This window comes from Onychomys torridus, chromosome 11 (assembly GCF_903995425.1).
Source record: "Onychomys torridus chromosome 11, mOncTor1.1, whole genome shotgun sequence".
In the NCBI taxonomy this organism is placed as follows: Eukaryota; Metazoa; Chordata; class Mammalia; order Rodentia; family Cricetidae; genus Onychomys; species Onychomys torridus.
In genome coordinates this window covers 63,055,942-63,083,643 of record NC_050453.1, presented here as the reverse complement: position 1 = coordinate 63,083,643, position 27,702 = coordinate 63,055,942, and the positions used below count along the sequence as shown (strand labels likewise).

The 27,702-nt window shown below is 40.0% G+C and overlaps 1 protein-coding gene across 2 annotated transcripts in view; it reads left to right on the top strand.

The window, feature by feature from the left end:
• The window catches only part of Thsd7b (thrombospondin type 1 domain containing 7B), an 837,148-nt gene extending 811,385 nt beyond the window's left edge, over positions 1-25,763 (top strand). For both annotated transcript variants that reach the window (XM_036202865.1, XM_036202864.1), the window contains 7 exons: positions 5,989-6,148; positions 7,465-7,638; positions 7,737-7,832; positions 10,045-10,127; positions 12,213-12,405; positions 17,224-17,311; positions 24,579-25,763. In XM_036202865.1, the coding sequence (XP_036058758.1) occupies positions 5,989-6,148; positions 7,465-7,638; positions 7,737-7,832; positions 10,045-10,127; positions 12,213-12,405; positions 17,224-17,311; positions 24,579-24,660 (876 nt within the window). In that variant the 3' untranslated portion in view covers positions 24,661-25,763. The remainder of the gene's footprint in view (positions 1-5,988; positions 6,149-7,464; positions 7,639-7,736; positions 7,833-10,044; positions 10,128-12,212; positions 12,406-17,223; positions 17,312-24,578) is intronic.
• Positions 25,764-27,702: the final 1,939 nt, after the last annotated feature.

Sequence of the window (27,702 nt, the reverse complement as noted above, 5' to 3'; positions counted from 1 at the left end):
ATATCAAATAATTGTTTAATTATGCAAAACCCTGACTCTGGAAATGCACGGCTTGCTTTGGATTGTGTTTCTTAAAAGTTAACTTTTGGCTTTGACAATGCCTTGCTTATGGGCAGAAGATGAAAAGTGGATGAAAGCTATATATTCTAACTTTATTACATGAAACAAGGTTACTACCCTTTCCTTAATAATTACTTTTTATTGGGCTGAGATATAAATGCCTGGTGACATTATTGTGTGTCACAGACACTGAGCTTGTGTTTGATCAACAAAGACCTTCCGTTGCTTGCTCTCTCGCTGGCTTCTGGCTTCAGAAAAGGTGCATTGATTTCCTTGATGTCTGCCTTTCAGTAACTTATCCTGCAGTTCCTATTCAGAAGCATATTTTAATTAGGCAACAATAAGTTTGATTACATATTAAGAAATCTTCAGAGTATTCTTATAGAGATGTTTGGTGCCCCTGTCAGGATGGCTGTGTTGAGCAGTTTTGTAATACTGCAAAAATTAAATGCCTGTGTATCTTATAGGTCTCAGAGGAACAAAATTACATGGCACATTTGTTCAGTACTCCTTTTTTGTTATTATTATTATTGTTGTTGTTGTTGTTTTGTGGAGATAAGGTAGGCATGCTGATTGATGAATTCAGAAATAACCTAACAGCTCTAAGCAGTCAACCTTGTCTACTTGCCTAAAGATCTCTCTGAAGTCTTCGGCAACTTGAAGTGCTATCTGAAATGACTGAAATCAGGAAAAAGGACAAAATAGTTCCCCTTTATAATCATGACAACTGTGACGTAGTAAGCAGGGAGTGTAAGAAGCCATTGCATGATGGGGTGAGGGAGAGGAAAGTTAACAAACACAGAAGGTGAAGGGTGAGACAGGGGGAGATGCTGAGGAGTGGAGGAGGGCTGCACTCCAGGTCTTTTACACATGCACCCCTCCTCTGCCTTTGCACCCCCCCTTTTCCTTCTCCGGTATCGGCAGCTTTTCATCTTTGATGGACAACACAGAAGCTTGTCTCACCAGATCATGTTGGGCAAATGCCCAATGGAATCTGTTGCTGTCATGTGACGCTTCTGCCAGAACCATAGGGACAAAGATGGGCAGTGACCATGATCTGTGACTAGATAGGTGAAGGGTGGTGGCATTCCTCATGAAGCACTATTTTAGAGGCTGTAGGGACCCAGGGAGCAGGAGTTGGATTTTCCTCAGGAAACAGCAAAACTGCGTCAGATTCTGGACAGGATGAGTCCCACCCACCAGCACTTGATGGCCTCAGGAAGAGACTTACTCTACTCAAATCTCTCAAAAACAGACCGTGGTTCACTTTTATGCCTGGGTATCTACCTACACGAGGGCAGTCGATGTTCCTGATGATGAGTTTGAAGTGGATTTGAAGACCCTGCCATCACAAACTCTTGGCTGTCACATTCCTCCACCTAGTGGATGAAGTCAGTCACTCAAAAGCAAGATGTCTCAAAAGAAAAGACACAAATAAAGCAGAAGCCTGAAAGAAAGGGCTGTGAGGATACCTGGGCTGGCTGTTGTGAGTCTCAGATGCATCTGCTAATTCTTTGTGAAGTAAATATTTGGATCTTCTCACTAAGTGTCTTCTCTTAAAAGGATAGCTAAGTTTTGCCGATCAAAACACACACAGGCCTTTCACACAAAGGAATAACAAGTCTCCCCAATGCTTCCCTGCTGCTCCTACCTGCTCCTGCTCTAACCCATCAGGTTCCTACTGCTGATGGTGGCAATAGCACGTCACTGGCTGCTTGACTCTAGGAAGTGTCAGGCAATAATGATGGAGGCTTGCGCATGGCACTCTGGATGTGACAAGTTTGCCTCTAATTTTCATAGAAAGACGTTAACAGAAAAAAAAAAAAAGATGTGTTCACCTTCATAAACCCTCCTAGCCCTATGCAAGTTCCTCCTCCACTCATGTCTATTCATGAAGAGTTGAGATTCTGGAGTCTAGCAACCACAGTGTGGCTCACGGTTCTGGGAAGCTGTAGCAGTGCACTTCTTTACCAATTATCTAAACACTCCAAGCTTCATTTTCTTGTCTAGCTTATGAGAGTTGCAATAGGTTGACTCCTGGGTGCCCTCCCCAGCACTTCCAATACCTTCAGAAGCTCCAGTCCTCCAGAGAAAATGCCTATAGCATTTGCATAGAACCTACATTCTTCTTTGCCTTTATACATTAGTATTTCTTGATTAATTATAGTGCTAATTATTAGGATGTAATTGGTATGCAAACATTCATTATATGACATAAAGAGTAATGACAAGCGGGAAAATGTATGCATGTTTAATCAAAGTATTTTTTTACAAAAATTTTAATCTTCAATTGATCCAATGTGAAGTTGGAGAACATTCACTTTTGCAGCTATTTTTTAGATAACTTATATGAAATACTTAGCACAGTACCTCACGTAAATAAAGAGCTCAGTGAATTGTATTTGCCACTAAAAATTTGATTGAAACAATAGTTCTGTTTATTAGTGTCTGTTCACATCTGGTGGAGGTGAAAATTCAGTGTAAATGAAACCCCACTCAGGATCAAGGCAGTGAGGGTGGATGAGGATGCTCCCTGTTTGCCAGCTTGCTATCAGAACCTGGGGTCTGCCTTCTGACTGTAGTGAGTAAATTCTGTACAAAGGTGTGCCTGATTCATGAATGGAATTGTCAATCTGATGCTGATTTCTCTTCATGTGGGCACTGTCCTTAAAAGTATAACAGATTAAGGGTGAATGTGGGCTGATCCCAGGATACACAATAGGAGCCTATCACTGTTTGTCTTGGTTTTTAAGATGATCCCCATTGCAGGCTCGTTTTCTGCACCGCTACACAAGCTGCCTGGTGGAGTGTCAAAAGAAACCCCCAACAATTCATCCTGTCAGATGAAGGTATCAGGACTTCCAAAGCCCACATCCGCTGCAGCATCTTTAGACTCATCTCCAACTACACGAAGTCCTCATACTCATCAGCAAAAGCTGCGCCTAGAAAAGTCAGCAAAGCCATCATCTTGATACTAAGTTGTGAAGGAGCACTCCCCACCAGAAAGGAAATTCAGTTTGTTCTTGTTATTGTCCATTTTAGGCAGTGAATTTTTTTTAGAACATTTGTTTTAATTGTTATACTGTGGATTAATTTTAAACTTCTTCTTCCCAAAGATGCATTTAGGCCTAAAATTATGGTACTTTTCATGAATTAAATGATAGTCCTGGAGTGATCCACCCTCTGCTGTGGTGTGCCTGGGCTCTTCATGACTCTTATGTTGGAGAATGGCCACTAATATAAGAGAAAAATGACATCAGTAGGAGGGGTTTGGAAGATTCTACCCACCTGATGGAAGGCAAGGGCACCTGCCCTTTTGCCCCCAGGACATATGGAAGATGCATCTAGAAGGAGCCACCTACTAGCACTTTAATATTGAAAATCTCAGACTCCTTTGAGGAGTGTGTATCCATCACTTATAAATTACTCATTATAGGGGTTGGGGATTTAGCTCAGTGGTAGAGTGCTTGCCTAGCAAGCACAAGGCCCTGGGTTCGGTCCTCAGCTCTGGAAATTTAAAAAAAAGAAAAAAAAAAAAAGACAAAATTACTCAGTATAAGGTATTTTGTTATAATAGCATGAACAAACTGAGAAACTATCCTACATAAACCAACTATAATTTCTATTAATTTTTATCTAAGAGAGTGTGTAGTGACTGTAGCAAGAATCTTAAAGGGTTTTATTAATAAAAAAACGTCGGAACCAGATATTGGGGTGAACACTGAAAGATCAGAGAAACAGAACAAGCCACAGCTAACCTCGCCTCTCCAATTCCTCAGGTGATCTTGTTTCTTCAAACTGGAAGCCTCTGTGTCCTCATCTGAATGGATCTCAGCTGAACTGTGCTAAAAGCCTAAAAGCTGAACAAACTTAGTTCCCGGTCCTCACGCTTTATATACCTTTCGGCTTCCTGCCGTCACTTCCTGGGATTAAAGGCGTGTGTCCCCATGGGTGTCCCCATTGGAGCACTGCCTCGGGAGACTTTACATTTTAAACTTCTACAATCTGGGCTCACCCAAACTGAATGTTTCATTTTTTTGCCAGTTGATCTCTTTGTACTTTTTTTTTAATCTTATCTTGCATGACAGATACATTCCAAGATCTCTAGAAGGATGCATGAAATCAGATAATATTGAACCTAATATTTAGCATAATTTTCTTATATAGCAATAGCTGTAATAAAGTTTATTTCTAAGTTGGACACACTGAAATAATAGTAGCCTGTAATGAATTAGAACAAGCACTACAATATACACTCAAAAGATCCTGTGGGGATAAGATAGAGTGGAAACATTCCATCACGGGCTTCAGAATGGCAGGCAGTTAAACACCTAAGGTGTTTGCTTCTAGAATTTCCCATTTGATGATTTTTTTTAGATCACAGTTAGCTATAGCTGACTTGAAATGTCACTACTCAATTTCTTAGTCTTGACTTGCCTTGTGTAGAGAGCTCCCAAGCTGATGGTCTATGCCATCTTTCTTCTCTAGCAGCCACCCACAAGCTCCCTTGATGCCCTGAAGCTTGTACCAGCCCAGGATCAATATCTTAACTGCTTTAACTGACACTCTTGTCCTTTTGCACTCCTGATTCTGCAAGAACTTCAGGATTTCCAAGATTCAGACAGTGCAGTATCTGTCCTCTGTACACAGGAAGGACCAAGAAAGAGTTGAAACTCAAGTTTCTAGTGTAGCGTTACCAGACTGTCATCTAATGAGGAGATAGTCTCTATCTATCTTATCTATCTATCTATCTATCTATCTATCTATCTATCTCCACAGACAGACACAGAGTAGCCACAACAGCCAAGCAGAATAGAAAACTAGCTCTCTACTAGTTTTTGGACTTAGTTGACACAAATTCAACCTAGTTATATAGGAAAATCAATACCAGAATGAACTCTGATCAGAGAGAATAGGATTGAAAGAGTTTCTGGTGTTATAAATGCTTCCCCCTCCCCCTGCCCTCTGTCCTTTATGGATGGTACTAAGGCATGGGATGGCACGTCTAGAAGATATTATGAGCAACCAAGACATAGTTGCAGTTGTTTGTGGCACTGGGTCCAGTATGTAATTCACTGCCCAGCTTTCCCTCCTTTCTCTTCAGTTCTGTCTCATCCTCCTCCCTGGCATCCTGGCTCAGCACCTCCTTAACATCACAGCTTTGCCTCCAGCTCTGCTTCCTAGGTATATGAGAGGAAATGTAGCTGTCAGCTGAAGTCATCCAAATTTCCAAAGGACTTCTTTTTGAAATACAAACACCTAACTAAAATCCAATCCTGGTGAAGATACTCATCTCATGAGTAATTTCCATCAGCAGACGGTTGAGCTCTATGCCCACCAAGCCTTTCAGTTCTACATTTCTGTGTCTGGGGGGCACTGTATGAATTCCCCTCAGTGTCCAGCTTCCTAGGTTACACTAGCATGAGACATCCTCAAAGTGTATTACTCAGTACAGTAGGCAAACCAGGAAAATCACTTCAAATAGCAATGGAGAAAAATCAGTTTTATTTACATCCCAACCTGATCTTTGTGCAAAAGGATCAACTTCTGCAAAGGGAAAAAAATAGGAAAATAAAAGAGAAATTCATACTTCAGGACTGTGCATGTTCTCTTGGAGGTGATTACAGATCAGACTATGTTCTCACATACATGGAGACAAATTATGTAGGTTTTCTCATTTTGTCAATTCTGTCCAAGTCCCAGAATGAATGATCTTATTCTGAAGGCATAAATTCTAAAGCATGCGCCTGTGTTCCTATGTCACTTTCCCTATCAACCCCAGAAGTTCAATGATGCTTTATTATTGTCAACTGTTGAGAAGGAATTCCAAAGAGAAGGAAAGCTGCCATGTGTCATTGGGGTTTCTTTGGGGACTGAACCTCTGAGATTCTATCTGGCTAATTTTGAGAGCATCCTTTCTTCTCTCAGGGTGGAGACTGTGGGGAAGGCATGCAGGTGCGCAGCTTTTCCTGTGTAGTCCACAACGGCTCAATATCCCACACAGCTGTCCGCGTGGAGGATGCCCTGTGTGGAGAAGTCCCCTTCCAAGAAGGAACCCTGAAGCAGCTGTGCTCTGTGCCTTGCCCAGGTGTGTAGTTCCCCTAATAAGCAGCAAACACCACCCCCAAATGATGATCTTGTTTTGTTTTTATTTGCACTGATTTTTTTCCCTTGAAAAGTTCTATCATGTCAATATTGAAATATTTATAGGATTTAATGCATTTGAATTGGGGTATGGTAACGTTTTAAAAGACAAAGAGTAAGAAAAAACAGTACTGGTTTTGGAAACAAAAACTAAGCTAGGATCTCATTTCACTAGCCTCAGTGAGCAATGGATTTGGTGTCTAGATAACAGGTAGATGGAGCAATGTCTTCATACTGCTCAACACTCACAATGCTGACTGGATCTTGGGACTGACCATCCTGAGAGACAGCATGGCAGGAGTGAGGCAAGAAGCTTGTCAGTTCACCGTAAACAGTCAGGTTCTGTGGAGATGTGAAGGTCATCACTAGAAACATAAAATGGGGTTGGGGATTTAGCTCAGTGGTAGAGTGCTTGCCTAGTAAGCACAAGGCCCTGGGTTCGATCCTCAGCTCAAAAGAGAGAGAGAGAGAGAGAGAGAGAGAGAGAGAGAGAGAGAAACATAAAATGATTATTTTACTTTAATACTAACAATGCAATTTAGCTTGCACTGAATATTTTAAGGTTTTGCAATATTTCCTTACAATACAGTATGTGTATGTGTATACATATGTGCATTTACATGCTACATATGCACATATATATTTAAGTGTACATCATTCATATGTCAATGTTTATATTTAAGTTATGTGCCATATGTCTACTCCATATGTTTACATTTACAAGTAAGTATGCCTACGCATAATGTACTTAAGTAAATATTCTAGGCAAAAATATCTTATTTCAGTGACCTACTTGTAATTTTTTTATGGTTTCTATGCACATCCATTTTGCAGTAGTATGCTGATCCTGGGAAACTAAGTCATTATATTCTTTACATCTCCCTTTTAAAGTTTTTTCCCTATTTTTCTTTTATTGGAAATACTTTTTATACAATATATTCTAATTGCTTTCCCCTCCCCCAACTCCTCCCAAATCCTTCCCACTTCCCCACTAAGCAGCCATGTTATACTCTAGTTGTAATGACTGACTTAAAGCACAGTTATGGCAATCTAATTTTTGCACTCTTTTGCTAGACTAGATTAAGCTATAAATGATTTCAACAATAATAGCACTTTCAGACTGAAAAATCTGTCAATACCTGGACCTGCCCATGCCCCTTAACTTCCACCCCATGCCCCCTTGTATGCCCATCCCTCTCACTGATGTCTGGTTCCTGTTTTCACAATGTTTCTCCTGCTCTGCACTATGTGACTACCCAGGAGACTGCCACATAACGCCATGGTCGGAGTGGAGCAAGTGTGAGTTAACCTGCATCGATGGGAGAAGCCTGGAGACCACGGGCCGCCAAGCCAGGTCAAGGACATTTATAATCCAGTCTTTCGAGAATCGAGACAGCTGCCCCCAGCAGGTTCTAGAAACACGACCTTGCACAGGTAAGGAGGTCATTTTTTCAGGGCTTCCACTCGGATGCATTGAGGCTTATTCTGTGGGTAATCGAGACGTAAGAGACTGTTTTCATATTTCCTTGCAGGTGGCAAATGCTATCACTACACATGGAAAGTGAGCCTCTGGAACAATAATGAACGAACTGTGTGGTGCCAGCGTTCAGATGGCCTTAATGTCACAGGTATTCCTTTCTAGGACTCACATGGAGCCTTCATAAAGGCCTCACAGTGTGCTTCTGTAGAGGAATTCACTTACAAATTGAAACAAGGTCGAAGAGCAGGTGGTTTAGATGGCCTTCCTGGAAGGTTTTCATTAGGCCTCACCCTCATTTATGGAATCAACAATTCTATGTGAAGACTCATAAAGCATATAAGCCAAACAGATTGGTTGAAACACAACAAAATAGTCCCAGATGTATGGTCTCAGATGGATCTGAGGGAGATGCCTGCTAGTTTAAAATGGCAGGCTCTAAAGTGTTGAAACATGTGCTGTCAATGAGGACACTCAGAGGAGCCCACTCAGCATCGGTTCTGGGCCCACAGGCTCCACCCGTCTCTTCTCTGAGGCTGAAATTAGCCGAGTTGATAAACATACCATTTTCAAATTGAAATGTTTTGGCATTAATGATGTAAAGAAAAAAATGTAGATGTTATGAATGCTCATGTTTACCCACTGCAGGCTGATTTTGAATGTTTTCCTGGTTAGGGCAATTACTTAACGCCTAAAAATAGTCTGAAGGAAAGATTCCTTACTCTTAAAAGAGGGTACAATTTGATTGTACAAATGGTTTTCTCAATAATTTTAAAGATTTTTTGATGTCTTCTTGTCAAAGCAAATTAAATCGGCATTGATTTTACTTTAGTTCTGCAACTGACAAACAGCTTGTGCAAGGCTGGGAGAAGTCTGTGGCAGCAGGAGAATCACAGCCCCTTCTTTATCCTGTTTACATGCCTTTACATTATTGGTATCAACCCCTAGTACAATCATACAATAATTTATTTTGAGATACTTTTCCATTTTGTACGCTGATAAAACCAAGTCCTCTATAAGCATGCCTGCCCAGGAACCAAAAAGAAGCCTCCTACTCCACAGTGGATCAAAAGCTTACACAGTGGTGAGGGCTGTGCTAGCATAGTGACCCTTCTAAGTGCCTGGCGTGAGGCCGTCAGACAAGTGAGCTTGGGCCATTGGCATCATCCAATAAATACAACTAGAGCCTGGCTTCATTCTTAAAGCTTAAATGCCATGCCCTGTAATGGGTGTGCGTTGGAGAATCCACCCTGGAGACCACCAATCTGAAGACTGAATGCCCTGTCCCCAGACATGATGGCGAAATGGTCAGGTGTTGTGTGGTCATTGCCACTGACATCCATGTGACCAGTTTCAACTCCAGGCACTGCCTTTGGATTGGGTTGGGGGTTTTGTTTTGTTTTTAGCTTTGGCATCTGATTCTGTCTTTTTTTCTTTCTTTCTTTCTTTCTTCTGAACAATGTGGCAACTCCATTCCCAGGAAATGCCCAAGCCAGGCTCTCCCCGTCTAGCCTCAAGCCTGAAGCCTTTTTTGCTAGCTACCACACCACAAAGTGTAATTGGTTGACAATTATTGTACTGCAAAGTCTGGAGCCTATAAATGCAACTGACATCATATGAATATAGTTCAAACACTTCCCTTACATGCCTCAACTTCTCAATCTACTTGTCTCAAAACTTATTTCATGTCTATCTCCACTTTGAATCAAGGAAGGCAAAATTAGGACAGTACACGGGTGAATTTTAGACACTCCTCCCTCCTTCCTATAACTCAGGTATTTACATAATCCTGCATAAGCAATTACATACCTGTAAGTGCTGTGCTGAGTAACAGACTGTCCATTCTAGACTTTATGCATGTGCTTCTGTACACATGCCGAGGGAGAGGTCCATATGTGACTGTTCATGTTCATTCGGCCTGGTTTGTATCAAATCCTCCTCACAGTGCTGAGCAATGTGACCCACTGAGCAACAGTGACATTCTTTTGCTTGGCTTTTGGAATCAGCCTAGTTAGTGCCTAGCTGGGTCAGCCAGGAACTGGAGAAATATGTACATGGAATGAGTCTCTAAGCAGCTGTGTTTGCTGCTCTTGAACCTAAATAGAGTTCTCATCAGTTCTTTTACTGATCCGGGTGCTCACAGACTTTGCCCTCAATTATAGACACATGATAGACTCTTGATGCCAACGAACATGGAAAAACTCTATAAACACCTCATTTTAAACACATCCTAGAGTGATTAATAAGCTAGGGGTGTAGCATATGGCTGACATATACATTTAAGCCATGAAGGGGGAATAGCAAACTCTTAAATATGATTATCAGAGACAAATCTGCAAATAACAGTGATATTTCCTTTGTAGGCGGTTGCTCCCCTCAGGCACGCCCTGCTGCCATTCGGCAATGCATTCCAGCTTGTAGAAAACCGTTCTCCTACTGCACACAGGTGAGTCACATGCTGGGCTTCCCTACAGGCATAATTTCAGCATTACAGCAGTGAGGTGTGGGTGTCTGCTACAGCCTGGCAGCAATTTTGCGTGCCTACATCGCCATCTAGAGACAGTTTGAGGGAGAACAACAATCGCCAAGCCTGTAGTTTACCAAATCTGTCCCTCAGCTGTCTAATTTATGCTCCATCTACCAATAACTGTTTTAGGTGATGTACGCATTCTATTTTTAACCTTGCATGCAGCTGAGCTATTTTGAAATATATTCATGCTGTTTATATTTGATAAAAAATATCTGGTAAAATTTGTTACACTGCAATGTTCCTAGAGTAAAGTTTTAGTTTGCTAAAAAGTAGGTTAAACATATGACCATGGCTGAAAAAACGTGTGTGTGTGCACATGTGCGCGCACATGCGTGTGCACACACACACACACACACACACACACACACACACACACACACACACACACACTCACACATGCATAAAGATATTTGTTTGGGTTTTTATGCAGGATTTTTGTTCTGTCCCCCATCCCTTCCACATACTTCTGCTTGGGAACTGATGTAAAATATGCACTACATTGTAATTAGTGGGTCTTACTGGTTGCAATGCATATGTAGTATTTCAAAGCTGTGTTGCATATCTTTAAGGGGCAGATTTTTTCCTTCAGTATGTATATCCTGAAAAGCAATGCAATGAAAGTAATTTAGGCACTCAATCATATTTTACGACTCGTCTACTTCAAGATAGGCTAATTCTTTACCACAGAAAAGACGTGGGTAGGATTGAAAAAAATAGAAACAAAAAAAAAAAAGAAGAAATAAATTAATTTAGGCTGACAATGTTTGCAAAATATGTTGCCTTTATTCATGTTACTAAAGCATAAATAACTCTTCCTTAAACCCTTGGCACACACAATTAACCATCTTGTAAAGATGTCTTCAATAATACCACCATATGATAATGTCCATCAGCTGAAAATACGTGGCATTATTATAGCTTTGTCCTGCACTGAACTGTGGGCAGTCACAGTGCTTGGTTCTCTGGCTGCCATCTGTCCTTCTGTAGCACATCAAGGTGCTTTATTCAATTTCAGTAGCTATTGCTCCTTAAAATCAAATTTAGTCAAGAACTGATGATCCCAGCAAGACTAGTTATTTGATGAGGACTAGCCTAAGTGGGCTATAAGAGGCGGGGATCTGTTCAGAAAATGCCAGAAGGTGAATTATATGTAAGGAGCCATAATGGCAGACTCAGAGACTGATAATCACACCCTTTTTCTTTTCTCTGGTATTCTGGTGTCTGTCTGTTGGACTAAGAGAAATTATTTTCTGATTCATTTCCCAAGACAGATAGGAACCCTTGTCTATCATTGTTCATCATAGTCAGCTTGTCAAAGACACTCGTTACACATGAAAGTGACCGGAAACCACAGAAGCAAATATAAAGGACGCATTGTCATAATGTCAAGTTTATAGTGTGACACTTGGGTTACTGTAATGAAGAGTAACTGAGGGGGGCTATTGTTTTCCTTAAATATGATTTCAGTCAAGTATCTTTCCTCCACCTGGAACTCCCTCCTAGGAGCAGAAATGCAGTCACGACTAGTTAAGCACCAACAGTACAAGGTGATAAAGAGATCTAGCATCGGGGAAGATGACAGCACTCAGGCATCATCTCATTCAAATAAAATATGTGCACAAACCTGGGGCTTTCCTTTGAAGTAAGAAGGGAAAACTGGAACCTATGGGCAGGCATCTGAAACTGGTGAGGGGTAGTTGAAGATGAAAATTTGATGAAATGCTGTAAACATCTCTAAAAGAGAAGAAACAGCATATTAAAACACTCTACAAATTATAAGCACATTAGAAAAACCTGGCAAGTTACTTAGTGCTGACATTGGGACCCAGAAAGATGAATGACATACTTGATCTCTATCCCATTGGTAAATCAGTTGCTGAAATGCCCACATTTCCAGGACATATCGAAGGCTAATATTAAGTGATTTCAGTGGCGTTTGAATTCTTCTTTATTCACTTGCACAACTCCTATGTAACCACGAGCATGTTTTCTGTGCTGTAGGGCGGAGTCTGTGGCTGTGAGAAGGGATACACAGAGATAATGAGATCAAGTGGCTTCCTGGATTACTGCATGAAGGTACCTGGCTCAGAGGACAAAAAAGCTGATGTGAAAAACCTTCCTGGGAAAAACAAACCCGTGAATTCCAAAATACATGATATTTTTAAAGGATGGTCTCTTCAACCTCTTGACCCAGGTGTGTTTCTGTTGTGAATAAGGGATGCAAATTTTGTTCCACTGAGCTCATAATGTAGTTATCTCTCACTGTGGAAAGAATGGAGGGAGGGAGGGAAAAAAGAAGGAAGGAAGGGAGAAAAAAAGGATGAAGCATGTGGTTTAGCTCAAGATTTCTCAGATTTAAGTGTTTCATGATTCGTACTTCCATGTAAGAATAAAGTGTTCTCATGGATGCTTATTAGACTGTCAATCATAGTCTAAGAGGGAGTGACTTGAGGTACAAAGTAGTATCTTCAGAAAATGTCTTTTAATTATAAATTGTTGCTGCTTCTGTAACTGGATTTGTGCATTTAAATAAAATTAAAGGGGGAATTCGAATTGAATCACAGGAACTTACAGGAAATACCCACAGACCTGTTGTGGGTTTTGAGATACTGGGGAGATGATAAGAACAAGCTAAGCCTTTCAGGCCTTGTGGCTTAAACCATCTGCTTTCAAACAAGTGTGATCTTGTAACTCCTCCGTCTCTGTTCCTTTACCTATAAAATCAGTGTAGAGAAACACACTTTGTGGATTGTCATAGGGAGGGCCATGTATCCAGCCTCTGGGGCTCAGAACTTAGTGTTTATTATGGACAGGAGAGAAAAGGTGTTGCATGCCACCTGCGTGGCTGCTGTGTGGCTCTGCTGGCATGAATCACCTCATTTCACACTCGCAACCTAAGAGGATGCTATCTACTTTGTTGGAGAGATTAAGAAAACCAAAATCAGCAGCACTAAGTAACATCACCAGGGTCATACCAGAAAGTGACAAGGGTGAGCTTCAGGATGCAGGTAACTAAGACTGTCGTGTGCTACTCTGTGAAGTACACAAGCATCTCTGTGCTTCTCACACTAACTTCTCTTCCAAAGTGAAACCCTTCAAACTACCAGGCAAAGCCACACAACTGGCAGGTAATGGGAAGGGAAGGACAGGCACACCTTGGAAAGATGGACCCTGAAAGCCTTGGTTCATACCTAAAGTTTCCTGCTGGCTCATTTGAATGAAGCAGAAAACAGCCCAGGTGCAAAGGATGCTCAACCCAATCAGGGATACAGGCTCACGCTCTGACATCTCAGAAGAAGCATGACTTCTCACTCAATCTTTGATTCCTTATATGCCATAAGTACTTTAAAAATCTCAGTTTTAAGAGCAAAGTGAGGGCAGATTTACATGGAAGGAAATGGTATGTCATGTAGACTTTTCGTCCATGACATATGCAACTTCAGGAGGATAATTAGAATAAAGTCACAGTGGGGTAAACAGGCATATGTGTTTTATAGATAAATTTAAAAAATAAATGTGCAAATATACATACATGTATGCAGGTATATAAAAACAGGGAAATGTATATGCATGCACACACATAAGGCTTTATAGATAGGTACAAAATATGTGTATATATATATATATATATATATATATATATATATATATATATACACATATGTGTGGCTCTACATATGTAAACAGATCAGTATTTTTGCATGTGTTCATGTGTGCTGTGCCTGCATGTGTATGTACGTGTTTTCATGTGGTGGGACACATGTGCTTGTGTGAATGCACATGTATTTGTGTGTCCATGTGTCTGGAGACCCAAAGTAATCATCAGGTTTTTCTTCCATGGCTCTCCACCTTAAATACTGAGGCAGTGGCTCTCAGTGGAACCTGGAGTTTGCCAAGTCAGCCAGTCTATCTACCCAGCTTGCTCTGAGGCTCTCCCATCTCTGACTTTCACACGCTGGGATTACAGTCAGGCCATCATGCCTGCCTGGCTTTTACATGAGTTCTGGGGGTCAGAACTCCAGTCCTCACACTCGTATGTTGAGTGCTGTAACCACAGAACAATCTCTACAAAATGACTTTTTAGCCTGGTCATTTTATGATAATTTTTAGCTTCTAAAATTGTTTTTATATTATGTATTATATAATATATAGTATATTATTGTAATATATGTTTTATATATTAGGTGAGGGCATAATCTGAGACAGCCCCTCAGGGGACACTGATGCTATCATACTATATTTAGCTGCCACACATTTTGATCTGAAATTTCTCTCTACAGACTCCATCCTGCACATACATATACACAAGAATGAAAATGATTCCCAGTGCATGACTGCTTATTTTAACAAATGAGTAGAGGCAACTGAGGTGTCCGTAAGTAGGATGTTATAAAAACACAAACATCAACAATGTGGTGTGTCTCATAGATACATTGAGATGAGATAAACCTGCTTCTGTGAACTAGGACTGTCAGCAACCTATACAGGCTAATGAAAAACAGAGTTAACAAGTGAACAATATGCACACTTTGTGTGTGTGTGTGTGTGTGTGTGTGTGTGTGTGTGTGTGCGCGCGCGCGCGCGTGCATTCCGATGCCTGCATACATACATAAAGACTGAAAAGATCCACAGACATTGAGATCAGGGATAGCTCCCATGAGAGGAAGTGGAGGCAGACAGAAAGATATTTCTATCCTGCATCTCTTTGAGTAGTTTGAACCTTAAGTCTACTCATCATACTGTTACAAATGTGTATTTATTTATTAAGTTGATTATTAAATTCTCCCTAAAATAGCATTCTGACCCATCACATTCATCTACAATAAGGATTAAAGCATTGGGCCATCTCAAAGCCTGAGCTCTGAGACTTCAGGTTAATATGGTCAGGAATATTCTTGTCAATGTAAAAAAGTGAAGAATTTCATCATCAGTGTTTCAGGACAACCATTTTCAACCTTTTAAAAGATTTTTATGACCACAGAAAGATACAATTTCATTGAACCTCATTCTCAAATGAGTCTCTGGTTGAGGCATGAAAAAATGCATAGTGAATAACAGCATAATTTAATGTAATTGTGATGTTACTCTAACCAAATCTTTTTACCATAGCTTCAGGTGGTATCCCACACACAGCTGAGCATGAGCTGGTGCTATGTGTACTGTGGACACGCTGGGGTGAATCTGAATCCCTGAGTATTTCTTTCATGAAGAAATGTCATTCCTTTGGGATGCTGACAAATGCCTTTGTCAGCCCACTCACAAATCTACTTAACCACATGTTCACATCAAATGGAGAAAAAAAAATGAAAATCCTATTCCACCTAAACTACACATAGAAAAAAGTCACACACAGACCATAATATTTACTTGACTAGTAAGTTTCATTTAACTGTGGCAGGTAGAAAATCTAAAATGATATTTTCTTATATACACATGGTCATAAATTTAGAGTATTATATATAACATATAAATTTATATATTTTCTTATATACATATAGTTTATACATATATATTAATCATTTATATTTGTATGAATATACAAATATATATAAAATCTCCCACAGAATCCAGCTAGTGTTGCTCATGCACACATAGTTGTAGGGCCATCCACTGTAGTGTGGTCAACTTACTAGGGTCTCCCTTCGCCAAGCAACCCTTAACTGTTAATAGCACCTCAGTGGGGGTGGGGCTCTGTGCCTCACCCTGTCCTCACTGGAATGTGGACTGGCTTGCTCTTGTTCAGCTTTTGTGCAGGCAGCCACAGCTGCTGTGCATTCATAGAGTTAATAAGAGGAAAGGACCTGTCTTATCCAGAAGACAAGGTCTCACCAAAGTCCTTTCTGAGTTAGGGCTTCTGGTCTCCTGTCTGCTCTTCCATGATGTTCCCTGGACTTTGAGGGAAGGTGTCTAATATAGAAACCCCATTTGAGTATTTTTTTCTTCACCTGATTGCATTCAGAAGAAAGAGCTATTGAAATGTGTATCCTAATTCTCTTTGCATGCATGTTAAGAGAATGAGCTGGGAAGTATGGTTATCTTTTTAGTTGTAGTTTTTGTTGTTGTTTACGTTAGGAGAATGGTGGTATACAGCATGTGTAAAAACATGAGAATCTTCAAACAAGTTCAAAAATCCTCCAGTAGATCTGATGAATTAAGGACTGTCAATACCTCATGTTGTGGGTGGGAACTTGGGCTTATATTTTAGTTTCTGATCTATTGTTTTCTTATTTTCTTCTTTGCTGTCATTATCCTTTTCTATTTAACAGCAGTCACCAATGTGTAGCTTACAACTATGGACACTTGTGAATTTAGGTGAAAAAGAAATTATTTGGCCAAAAATATATTTACTGCAATGCAGTTATACCCTTATGGGTTTTGTTTGTTTGGTTGGTTGTGGGGTTTGTTTGTTTGTTTGTTTTGTTTTTGTTTTTGTTTTTGTTTTTTGAGACAAAGGTGGCCTCAAATTTGTGGTAATCCTCTTGAGTGCTGGTATCATAGGCCTGACTCACCACACTTGGCTAACAACCTAATGTTTTTAAGGGCTAATTTGCTAAAACTTAGAGTGATATAAACTGTTCATATCTAGAAAGTCCACACCAACTGGTATAATGTTTTGTAATTCATATATTATTTTTAGATTTAGTAGTATAATTATACATTTTGCCTTTCTCCTTCCAAACCCTCACATACACCCCACTTTGCTCTTTTTCAAATTTGAGGCCTGTATTTTCTATTAATTGTTATTATAGCTATCTCTAGTAGGTAATCCATATTCCTTGGATGCTCAGAAGAGAAAACTGTCAACACCTGATTCCATGGGGCAGTTCACAGATTATGCCATGACTAACCTCTCCCATGAGTACTCAGCTAGCTTAGGCACCCATTTCAGATCTAGAATTAATCGTCAGCTCTGGGTTATCAAACATTATGTTACTTTGTATATGTGCTTTCTCTCCTAAGTGTTGTAGACTTCTGTGTGCTAAGGTTGTTGTGTTATTTCTGTTTTAAACAGATGGCCGAGTAAAAATTTGGGTTTATGGCGTTTCAGGTGGCAGTTTTCTTATCATGATTTTCCTAGTATTTACTTCCTATCTTGTTTGGTAAGTACCAAGGAATGAAAATTATCCCTGTTTTTGTGTGTGGCATGTTAAAAGGAAACCATATTTTTAAAACATTGATAAAAATGACAGAAGTCTCAGGACCATAAAAAGGAGATTAATAGTTGAAATATGGGACCTTTACCAGTATTGTTACCACTTGGTACCACATTTCTATTTGGTTTGGGGTTAATATTAGAAACTATAAAAGACAAGCCATGTCTTGACGTTTTTGCACTTAGCATTTGATTTGGACTGTGGGTTTATCATCGTGCATATGAGGTGTCTCCTAGACAATGATACTGAGTTCCACACCCAAGAATCCAAAGTTAGTTATTTTGGGGTATGGTCAGAACTTATGCACATACATAAATTCCCTAGGTAGTTTTGATCTGTTGCCAATCTGTGAACATTACTGTAGATAATTCTAGTTATAACATTATTCTTAGTTACTATTAGTTCTTAACTGGGCCTGTTTTGAAAAGTTAGGGTAAATTAACCAGTTGGTTCCCCCTTGCTAATGCATTTTGAATAACAAAGATACTATTAACCATCTACATCTAATTAGTTGTCAATTCCAGGGAACCTGCTTTGTAAGTGAGTGGTCCTACTGCCTACTCTGGAAATTCTAATTAGATTATTGTACAGAATATACTTTACTTCATGAGCAGTTCTTGAGATTACATACACATAAATAAATCTGAATATTTTAAACTATGTGAAGAATATTCTATTAGCTTCCAAAGCAATATTTTCAAGGATTATTTTTTTATGAGATCAAAGTGTTATTTGGCTTTTTTTCTCCCAACCGAGATATTTATATTCCTCATCTGTCTCATAAAATATTTCTTGTGAATTTTTGCTCAAGCTTTAATCCTGACTCAAATCTGTATATTTATCTTTAAATTTGGTTTCCAAGGCTGCATAGACTTTTAAATCTTTGGTCAGTTGAAATTGGTGAAGAAAATCGGATGACTTTATCCCTCTTGCCCACCTGTAGTGATCAAAATTGAATTCCTAGAAATGAGATTTCTATCCAGCTAGTATTTCCAGAGTGTCCTAGTAAAAAATATGCTGTCTCCAGCAGTCCTCCACCCTGTAATCAAATGACTGGACCAGCTTAAGTGTTTCAGTTGATAAGTTAGGCGAGCACTGTGGACATCCCATCATAATGAACAAATGGGAGATTGAATGTTTCCCAGGTGTCTCAGAGCCTTCTGAGGTACCCACCAACAGAAAGGGCTAGAAAGGGGGATGTTCTAAAAGTCACAGTAGAAAACATGAAGGTTCATAGGACAATGCTCTTCAAGTTGCAGACAACAAGGTTCCAGATCATTGAACCACCTGATGGCAATATAAAAACAAGTTGACTTCCTCAATAATAACAGCCTTGTTCCCAATATTCTGTTACGTCCCCCTGCACTCTTAGACCCAACTAATTTAAAACTAGCATGTAGTTTTTAATATTTCTACATGTAAAATAGTCATGTAGAGCCACAATATTTCCTTCATTATTTTTCTCCCTTCCCCACAACTTGCAGTTTTAAAACTGTCATCCATTCTCCCAGCAGCACATATTTAATAAGACTTTATGTATAACTCCAAACTCTGAGATTCTAGATTCTGGCAGTAAGATTTTGTACCAATACCCCCTCCCTTATGACACTCTCTTTCCCTCCCTCCCTTTCTCCTTCTGTCCCTCCCAGTCTGATCTAAACTCAATTTGATCTTCAGACTCAGCCTCCCAAACACTGAGACTAGGGGCACAAAACTGTGATTGCTGAGAAGATCTGATTACAAAATACCAGTAGAATTCCTCCCTGATATTTACAGTGGCCAACTTATATTGCATAAAAGACCTACATTTGGACTTACACACTGTTTCTCCTTTATCTTGTGGCCACATTGGTCCTCCTAAAATATATCTCCAGTGATCATGACCTCTCTTCTTTACACCATTGGTAATGTCTCATTTTACTGATGACGTCAAGGTTACATCTCATTGTCTAGCTGAATGCCTAAAGTCTTTCATGACCAAGCCCAACCAACCCTCAATTTCATCTCCTGCTAGTCCATGGACCCTGGAGAGGCTCACTTGTGCTGCATGGACCCAAATCATTTATCTTTTATTGTCTCACAGAGGAAAGTGTCTTTTAAAATGACCAACTTACATATTTTTTTCTATTTAGATGAAATAAAAAAACTACCCAAGTATTTAATTAATATTAATTAATATGCTTAGTTATATACTCATTCCCAAAGCCTTGTTACATATTAATATTTAGCTCTAAGTACTGCTATCTCTTGTTCTATGGTAGGAATGGCTTTATGCAGCATTCACATGTACTTTTACATCTGCCACTTGGAAATCCCATCAGTTTCTCCATTTGCAATCAGGTGTATTCTTTCCTCTTTCTCGTATCCATTTCCACACACATGGTTCAGACATAGCTTGTCTGTGAATCTTTGTTGCTGTTTCAGATGCTTTATCCCAACAGCCCACTGTCTGTTCACATTTCTTGGGCCATTGTGTATGTCCTGTGTGTTTATTCACAATCTCCACGGAACAAAACCTTTCCGTATAGCAAAGGTATTTCTCACGATTTAATCCTCATGACCCCTTTAACACAAAGGAAGTTTTCACAGCCAGTTATTGGCATTCCACCCATGTTTCCAGTAAAACTCAAATTCCCACCTATGTCCTTCTCAAAGAGCCTGAAACAGCTTGTCAGTGTCTCCTCCCCTGCAGCACTGACTTCCTGCCAACAGTGTGGCTGTTCATGTAGGTATTTTTCAACTCTTTATAGAACCCCAAAGACTTTAGAGGGAAGACTTTTTGACTATGTTTTATGGATTCTTTTACACCACAGATTGGATCATTATTTATTGAACATCTGGATAAGTGAATAAATAAATAATTTTATTAATATAAAGAATGTTTATTAAGATTTTAGGGTTTGTGAATAAGTAAAAGTCAAATGTTTGTACATTAGGTGCAGAAATACTACACAGAAACTGTTTTCTTTAATCCCTGTGGTTGTCTCATGGTATGACTGTTATCACTCCAGTTTAAAGAGCAGTTAACTAAAATACTGTTTCTGTGGTCACCTGGCTTGGAGAATCAGCTCAGTATTTGGCTAACACCAAAGTGCAGGCTTCTTCTACAAGTTCTCTCCCTTGAGTAAGCCTGCAGGGTTTTCACATGCAATGTGATGTCCTTGATTTCCACATTCAGGATCCTACATTTGTATAGGTAAAGTGAGCCACAGCCCTGGAGAGACATGTCCTTCATCACCTCAAGGAGCTGTGTACCAACACTCAAATGCATGTTTCACATCAACTCATTCTGTTACATGGTTGTAGGAGCATTAAAAGATGACAGTTGAATCAGGCAGTGGTGGCACATGCCTTTAATCCCAGCACTTGGGAGGCAGAGGCAGGCGGATCTCTGTGAGTTTAAGGCCAGCCTGGGCTACCAAGTAAGTTCCAGGAAAGGCGCAAAGCTACACAGAGAAACCCTGTCTCGAAAAACAAAAACAAAAACAAAAAAAGATAACAGTTTGGACATGTTATATTTTCCACCAAAATAAAAGGTTTAGGATAGGAGAATTCCTGCAATACACCAGGGTTTAGACATATACTTTAAATGAAAGCAATTTATAATAAAACTTGTAAGGACTTTTTTGGAAAAGCAGAACAAGTCTCCCTAAGCATTTCCTTTCCTCAATGACCTTCTGAGCATCCATTAGTAATGGGGATTTTGAAAGGTTTCTCAGCTCAGGTTTCCCTGGGAATTATTTGCTGAAGCAGCATACTAGGTAAGCTTGTGCTTAACCTGGACACAGTGCCTGGAAGACACTCTAGATAACCATGTCCGTTCTGGCATGTCCATTTTGGTAACAGACTTGCCATCCATGGTTAAGAGTGCTGCCCTGGCTTCCAGAAGCTTGCCTCTCACAGACATCTCTCCAAACAAATAAACAATGTTCCCTGCTTCCATTAAACTGTGCAACCTCAGCTAGCTTAGAAATGGTCCTGGTGGGTTGTACTCCAAGGCACTTAGAAGTGTCAGCAGCTCGCCTGTTGGCCCCCTTTCCTGGTTGAATGCATTCTCACCCTTTGCTAAAATGCAGATGTCCTCAAAAGAGGTCACTTTCAAATTTGTCTTTGATGATCTCCCACAGCCAGGACAGCAGCATGGTCTTAGGCTATGTGTGACTCTGCCACAGTAGTGACTGTCCAGAGCACACTGTCAGGCTCAACAGGAGAATGACATGCCCAGGGGTAGATGCTGGCTGGGCACTGGCAGTGGCAGTTGTGGCCCATATACAGGACTTGTGGTCCTTTATTTCACTTGACGGAGAAGAGTGATTATGCTTTTGTGACACCAGAGTTTAGGGAGGAAAAAAAATAAACATTTACCTTAAAGAGCACATGTTCCAATAAGGCAGGAAAAAAAAAGGGGGGGCCCAGAACTCCAAAGATAGGTCTCAGCTGATGGTTGTTCACAAGGAAGCCATACATACCCTCCTTTTTAGGAGGCTTTTTAACTGGCTTGGAAGTTTTGTTCACCACAGCTGCACAGGGACGTGTATTCCAGAGTTCACGGATTACCATTAGGGAGGGATTTCATTTGTTTAAAATATTCCAAGGTTCTCAGATCTTACGAATTCATACTTGAGACCTTTGGGTTCACAGTGTTCACAGTGAGTCACAATGAATGAAGTCCTAATCTCAGTGACTCCATGCCATACATGGCCCACCAAGGTCTCCAGTTCTCCATTGTCTCAGAGGTGTAAACTGTGCTCATAAATCTACATAGGGAAGCAGACATGAAAACATCTGTGCACATTCTGATCAGAATTTTCCAGGTCCCATTCGCAGAGCTGAGCAACGTTTACATGTCTCCCAGGCAATGATTTTATCTCCTCATACAGATCTAGCCATTGCTGGCCCTTGCCTTCATTCCCCAGGTCACCAGCTCTCATTTTTCCTCACCTAGGAACATATAGCGCATGCAAAACAAGGGCATACTGCCAGAAACTGTAGGATCTACAATTCTCAACCTTCTATTTATTCCCTGTTCTTTCACACATAGTAGGGACATGGGGACATCTTTGCCATTACTTCAGAAGAAATTCTTGACACTCACTAAGGTAGATATACAAGGTGTTACTTCCAAGAGGGCCCAACCTCTCCTCTGTTTATTGTTTGTTTGTTTGGTTGGTTGGTTGGTTGGTTTTTGTTTGTTTGTTTTTAACTACCTTTAAATGCATGGGTCAGCATGCCAAGAAACCTGTTTCAAGCCAGGTTTATTATCCATGCTAGAAGCTCCACCCAGCTACAAATAAAGCCTCTGGAATATATCTATGATTCAAAAGGATAAAGTTAAATTGGATGTTATTCAATTATGCAATACCCCTCTGATAACTGGGGAGAGCCTGGAAGGCAGGATATCGAAGCTTAGGCTCTCTCTGAGGAGGATTCTAAATCAAGTTGCTGCTTCCCATCAGCTTCTCTACCTGGAAGCTGTTTGCCTGCAGCCTATGCCCAGCACCCAGCAAATCTTCAGTGGGAGCCAGCTTCATTCCAGGTGCTGGGTGAAGGCCCCTGAGAGGATGTATGGTTCCATTCAGTAAACTTTTAGAGATTGTTTTTAATCTTCTTAGCTTAGATGGCTTGCTTCAGACATCAATCAGAAAAATTAATTTTGCTCTTTGATTAGAATTTGGGCATTTCAAATTAGGAAATCCTTCCTCCAACTGGTTCTGCCAAGTTCTTCATACTGTAATTAATTCAGGTAACAGGAAATTCACCACTCTGACCATAGGATGAAAGAAGCTAGACATATAGGGCCACAACTGGTAGGATGCCATTTGTGTGAGATATCTGGAATCGAGAGATGTGTGGTGGCAGAAGGTTGATTAGCAGTTGCCAGGGAACACAGGAGGGGAAACTGGGACACTGCTCAGTGATGACGATGGTCCCATGACAGAGAGTGATGACAGCAGATGACACAGTAGAAAATGCTACCATTGCCTTTTATAAACTACAGTGTTTGTTTCATTTTCATTTAAATTCGGTCTGGATATAAAATTCAACTCATTTTTCCAAGCAGAAGAGAATGTTGCTTCTAAGAAGTACCTTGCTCTCAGGTTCCGGGACTTATTGAAAGAATAAATATAAAATTCTTGGCACAGACTTGGCACTCAGTCTGCATTGAATAAAGATAAATAATAGATGCTACTATGTACTACATGCCATAGCAATCTAAGAACAGGAGGGAGGGAGGGAGGGAGGGAGGGAGGGAGGGAGGGAGGGAGGGAGAGAGAGAGAGAGAGAGAGAGAGAGAGAGAGAGAGAGAGATCCCTGATGAGGACAGAGCAGAAGAGAGCTAGCCTCTGAAGACATGGCAGAGCCAGGCTCTGTGGAGAAGGCAGTCTGTGTGGAGGAGTACATGACAAAAATTTCATGTATAAGAAACAAGAATGGAAATACATGGTGGCTATCCATGTGAATTTGGCACATCAGGTTCTTTATGAGTAGGAAAAGCAGCCTTCCTCAACATGAAAAATAGTTGTCATTCACAGGCAAAGTGACGCCCAGGTGAGGATGGTTTTGCAGAGAACTGGTAAACTTGTACTGCTAAATTACAGTGGATTGGTAGCAAAAAAATGTCAGTTTTCAGGCCAAAGAAGAAATATGTTTGCTTAAAAAACAAGGCCAGAGCAAGACACAGGAGTGTGGCTGCTCCAGCTGCTTAGAATGTTAAACATCTGGTATGCGGAGGTCATGGTAGCTTAGGAATTAGTGAGCAGCAGATGTCTACCTTCCTGTGTGTAAACAAGAACAAATACAGAAAATGACTCTTCTCCTAAGCCGCTCAATCCACTAAAACATTTTTAAGATTTTGAAAAGATGATGGCTTGTATTTTAAAAGAACTGAAGTGAGGAATACAGGCATACACCAAAAACTGCACTTTCTAATCATGCTAGCTACATCTTCTCCTACACTATGGACCCAGTGAAGCTGGAGTCAGCTTAGAGCGAGACAGCATGAGCTATGAGGTTCACACAATGCTAAAACTTCCCTGCAGCTGTATCTCCATTGGTAAGAGTCACATGACTTATTCAAAAGAGAAAACTCATACTTACCGGTAAACAAGTCATTTGTGATTTTCCCCTTTGAACTCACAGTCTTCAAGATTGTCTTTGACAGCTAAAGAAAAGCTCTATAACCTTTACCTGAAGACCTCTTTTCCCTTTGCAGCAAGAAGCCAAAACCGCATCAAAGCACACCTCGCCATCAGAAGCCACTGACCTTGGCCTACGATGGGGACTTGGACATGTAACTTGAAAAAGGAATCCAAATGTAGACATCAACTGCTGCCTTAAATGCTTTCCCTTTTGTAGCTCTCAGACTTCTCAGTTCTTTGAGGAATCTCATGCTGTGATACCTTGGGCAGAATACAAATACTGCAAAAGTAATAGTGCCCCAACTTCATCTGGACATGGAGTCAAGGATTACTGGGTCTGCCATTTAGTTTTCGAGGTGTTTGTGGGTGTGAGTGTTTTACTTTTTTGGTTTTCCCAAGAGGCCTGAAAACCCTTCTCTTCCTGTTTGAAAATGAGAGGAAGAAAATGTGAAGGATTTCCCACAGACTTGAGTAAAACTTGCTCTTCAGCTGCATATTGACAATCCACGGGAAAGTCCAATCAAGGCATTTACTGTAAATGGCGAGTCTGACACTGTCTTGTTATGCACTATATTAGTGCAGAGTCCTTATTCCCATACTTCAACATGAGTTTTCTAGAGTTTACATTGGTTCAAAAACTTTCAAATTGGATTGCCTATTTTCATGAACACAGAGAGAATGGGTTACCATTTCCGAAGTTCTCTGAGTTTTTACCTTTAAATATTGTATTTTATTTTGTAGCCAGGGGATGATGGCACTTTGTGGGCTGCATCTGTGAGACAGAAGAGAGTGCATTCCAGCTGGACCAGAATAAAATAGGTGGTTTCTGGATGAATTGTGTACTGAGTGTTACCAATGAAGCAGGTGATTGTGCTGGAGAATGAGATAGACTATTTGATAACTAAAACTGTATTTTAACAAAATCTTAGCTGTGTAGATATAGCATTAACCACACACAGTTGTAATTCAGTTTAATGTTGACCAAAATATGCTTTTGTAATTTCAATTTTCTTATCTGAATATTTATAAATTATTTTTAATTTAATTATCTGACCTCATTTAATATACATTGAACACCAATCCTGTTTGTAGCGAGTCTTGTTTTTATAAGGTTTCAATAATATCTAAAACAACACATTAAAAAGCTGAGACCATTTTATGAGCTAATCGTTTGTAATCCTGGATGTTGGAAGTAAGAAGGTGCCATTGTGTGCTATGGATTTGTCTTTATAACAAATAAAGTGCTCAAGAGACTGTAATGCTGTCTGGTTCATATTTATTCACTTCTAAAGGCCTTGTGCTTTGACAAAAACAATTTAATTCTCATCTCCCTGTGTCACCATTTTAAGAACTGGCAGATAAAATCACTGATAGAGAAATAGAAACTCCAGTTTCTCAATATTATCAACTGTGCCACAATATAGGCATCAGTCACAGAGACAGAGCAGCATGGAAGGAAGATTTATATTCCAGATGATGTCAGACCTACTGCTATGACTCTGGAAATATTGATATGTAAATGACCCAAGAGAACTAAGCAAATGGTAAAGACAGAATGGTCCCAAGGAGCAAAACAGAGTGTTTTCATTTACATGGTGACATCTGTTAACTGTTTAACAGATAGGCAGGCCTTTGATAATTGCTCTTAACCAACTTTGCCATGCTTTTACGGGAAATAGGAAGTGAAAGAGATTATCTTGCCACCAACACTCTCAGAGCTGGGCTTTCTCTGTTTAATTTCTCTGAAATATCAGCCATCCTCAAAGCAGTCGAAGAGAGCCTGGCTTGGAGACTAGCCCTGATATGGCCCTTCAGTACCCGTGTGACTCTCAGCAGGAATATAAATTGTAACCAAAAAAATGGGAGATAAAGCATCACTTTCTTTTTAACATGCACATTAATAATAAGTATAAAATCTTGGTATTCAGTAAACATCACAATAAATACTATGATTAGCACTTTATAGCACATTCAGGATTGGGACCCTTGGGTCATTATATGTTTTCATTCATTACAGATTCAACTATTATAATATATATTGAATTTGCATTAAAATATGAGATTTTCAACATTTCTGGCTTGAGTAAAATTGTTTCTCCAATAAAACAAAATTACACAAAATAGTTTTATTTTAGTTTACTCACATTTTCCACATATCATTGTCAATATAGACTCTATTCATTTATTAAAACAATACATACTTATTGAATATCTGCCAAAAATAAGCACAATGCTCAGAGGTACATTACTGAATCAATAAGATAGTCTTTCCTTACTTTCATAGTACTTTAAAATTGTGCCACATAGCTCAAGAATTCATAGACAGGAATTCCACCCTGCTGTAGTTAAAAACAACTAGGCATTGCCAGTAAAAAGAAATCCTGTAAGCTGACATCAGGTTTACCTTGATGAAACATATTACTTGGAAAACAAAAATTAGTTTTAATCTATGTTGTTCTTTTAAGTACAGAAGTATATGTCTAAAGGCGAGAAGTGTGGTGCCACTAACTAGCTATTGGCCTTTTGTCATCTAACGTCACATTTCCACTCACTACTGTTATTCTACTAAAGGAACAAAGCAATAACATGACTCCTAATGTCATATTGTTATACTCATAGATAAGTGCATCACTGAACCCTCATAGGATACACTTCTCCTTGTAATAGATAGTAATTAACACAGAGACCCACAACTGGATGATGTACAGAGTGAGACACTTTGAAGCACTCAGCTCTAAATGGGATATATTTATCAAACCGCTCCACTTAACAGTCAGGGATCTATGGAAAACAGGAGGCAGAAAGATTGGGAGAGCCAGAGGTGGTGGATGATTCCAAGGAAACAATGTCTTCCAGACACAGTAGGCCTGAAGCACATATGAGCTCACAAAGACTGTGGCAGCATGCACAATGCTTGCACAGGTTTAAGTCAGACAGGTTCCCAGCATGGAGAAGGGGAAGTGGACAGAAAGTTCTCTAGTCAAGAATCTATTTGCAGCTGATACCTTCTGGGAAAGGGGATCAGATTTCATCAATGGAGTGTCACCAGAGATAGTAATAACTCTCCTGAGCAGGCCACAGGCCCAAAAGTAGCTGGCAAACACAGACTCCACTGTGGGTTTTGTTGTATGTGCTGTGCTTGCCCTTGCCAGTGTGCAAGCATTTTGTGTCTCTGTGCATGCTCTGTGCACTTTTTCT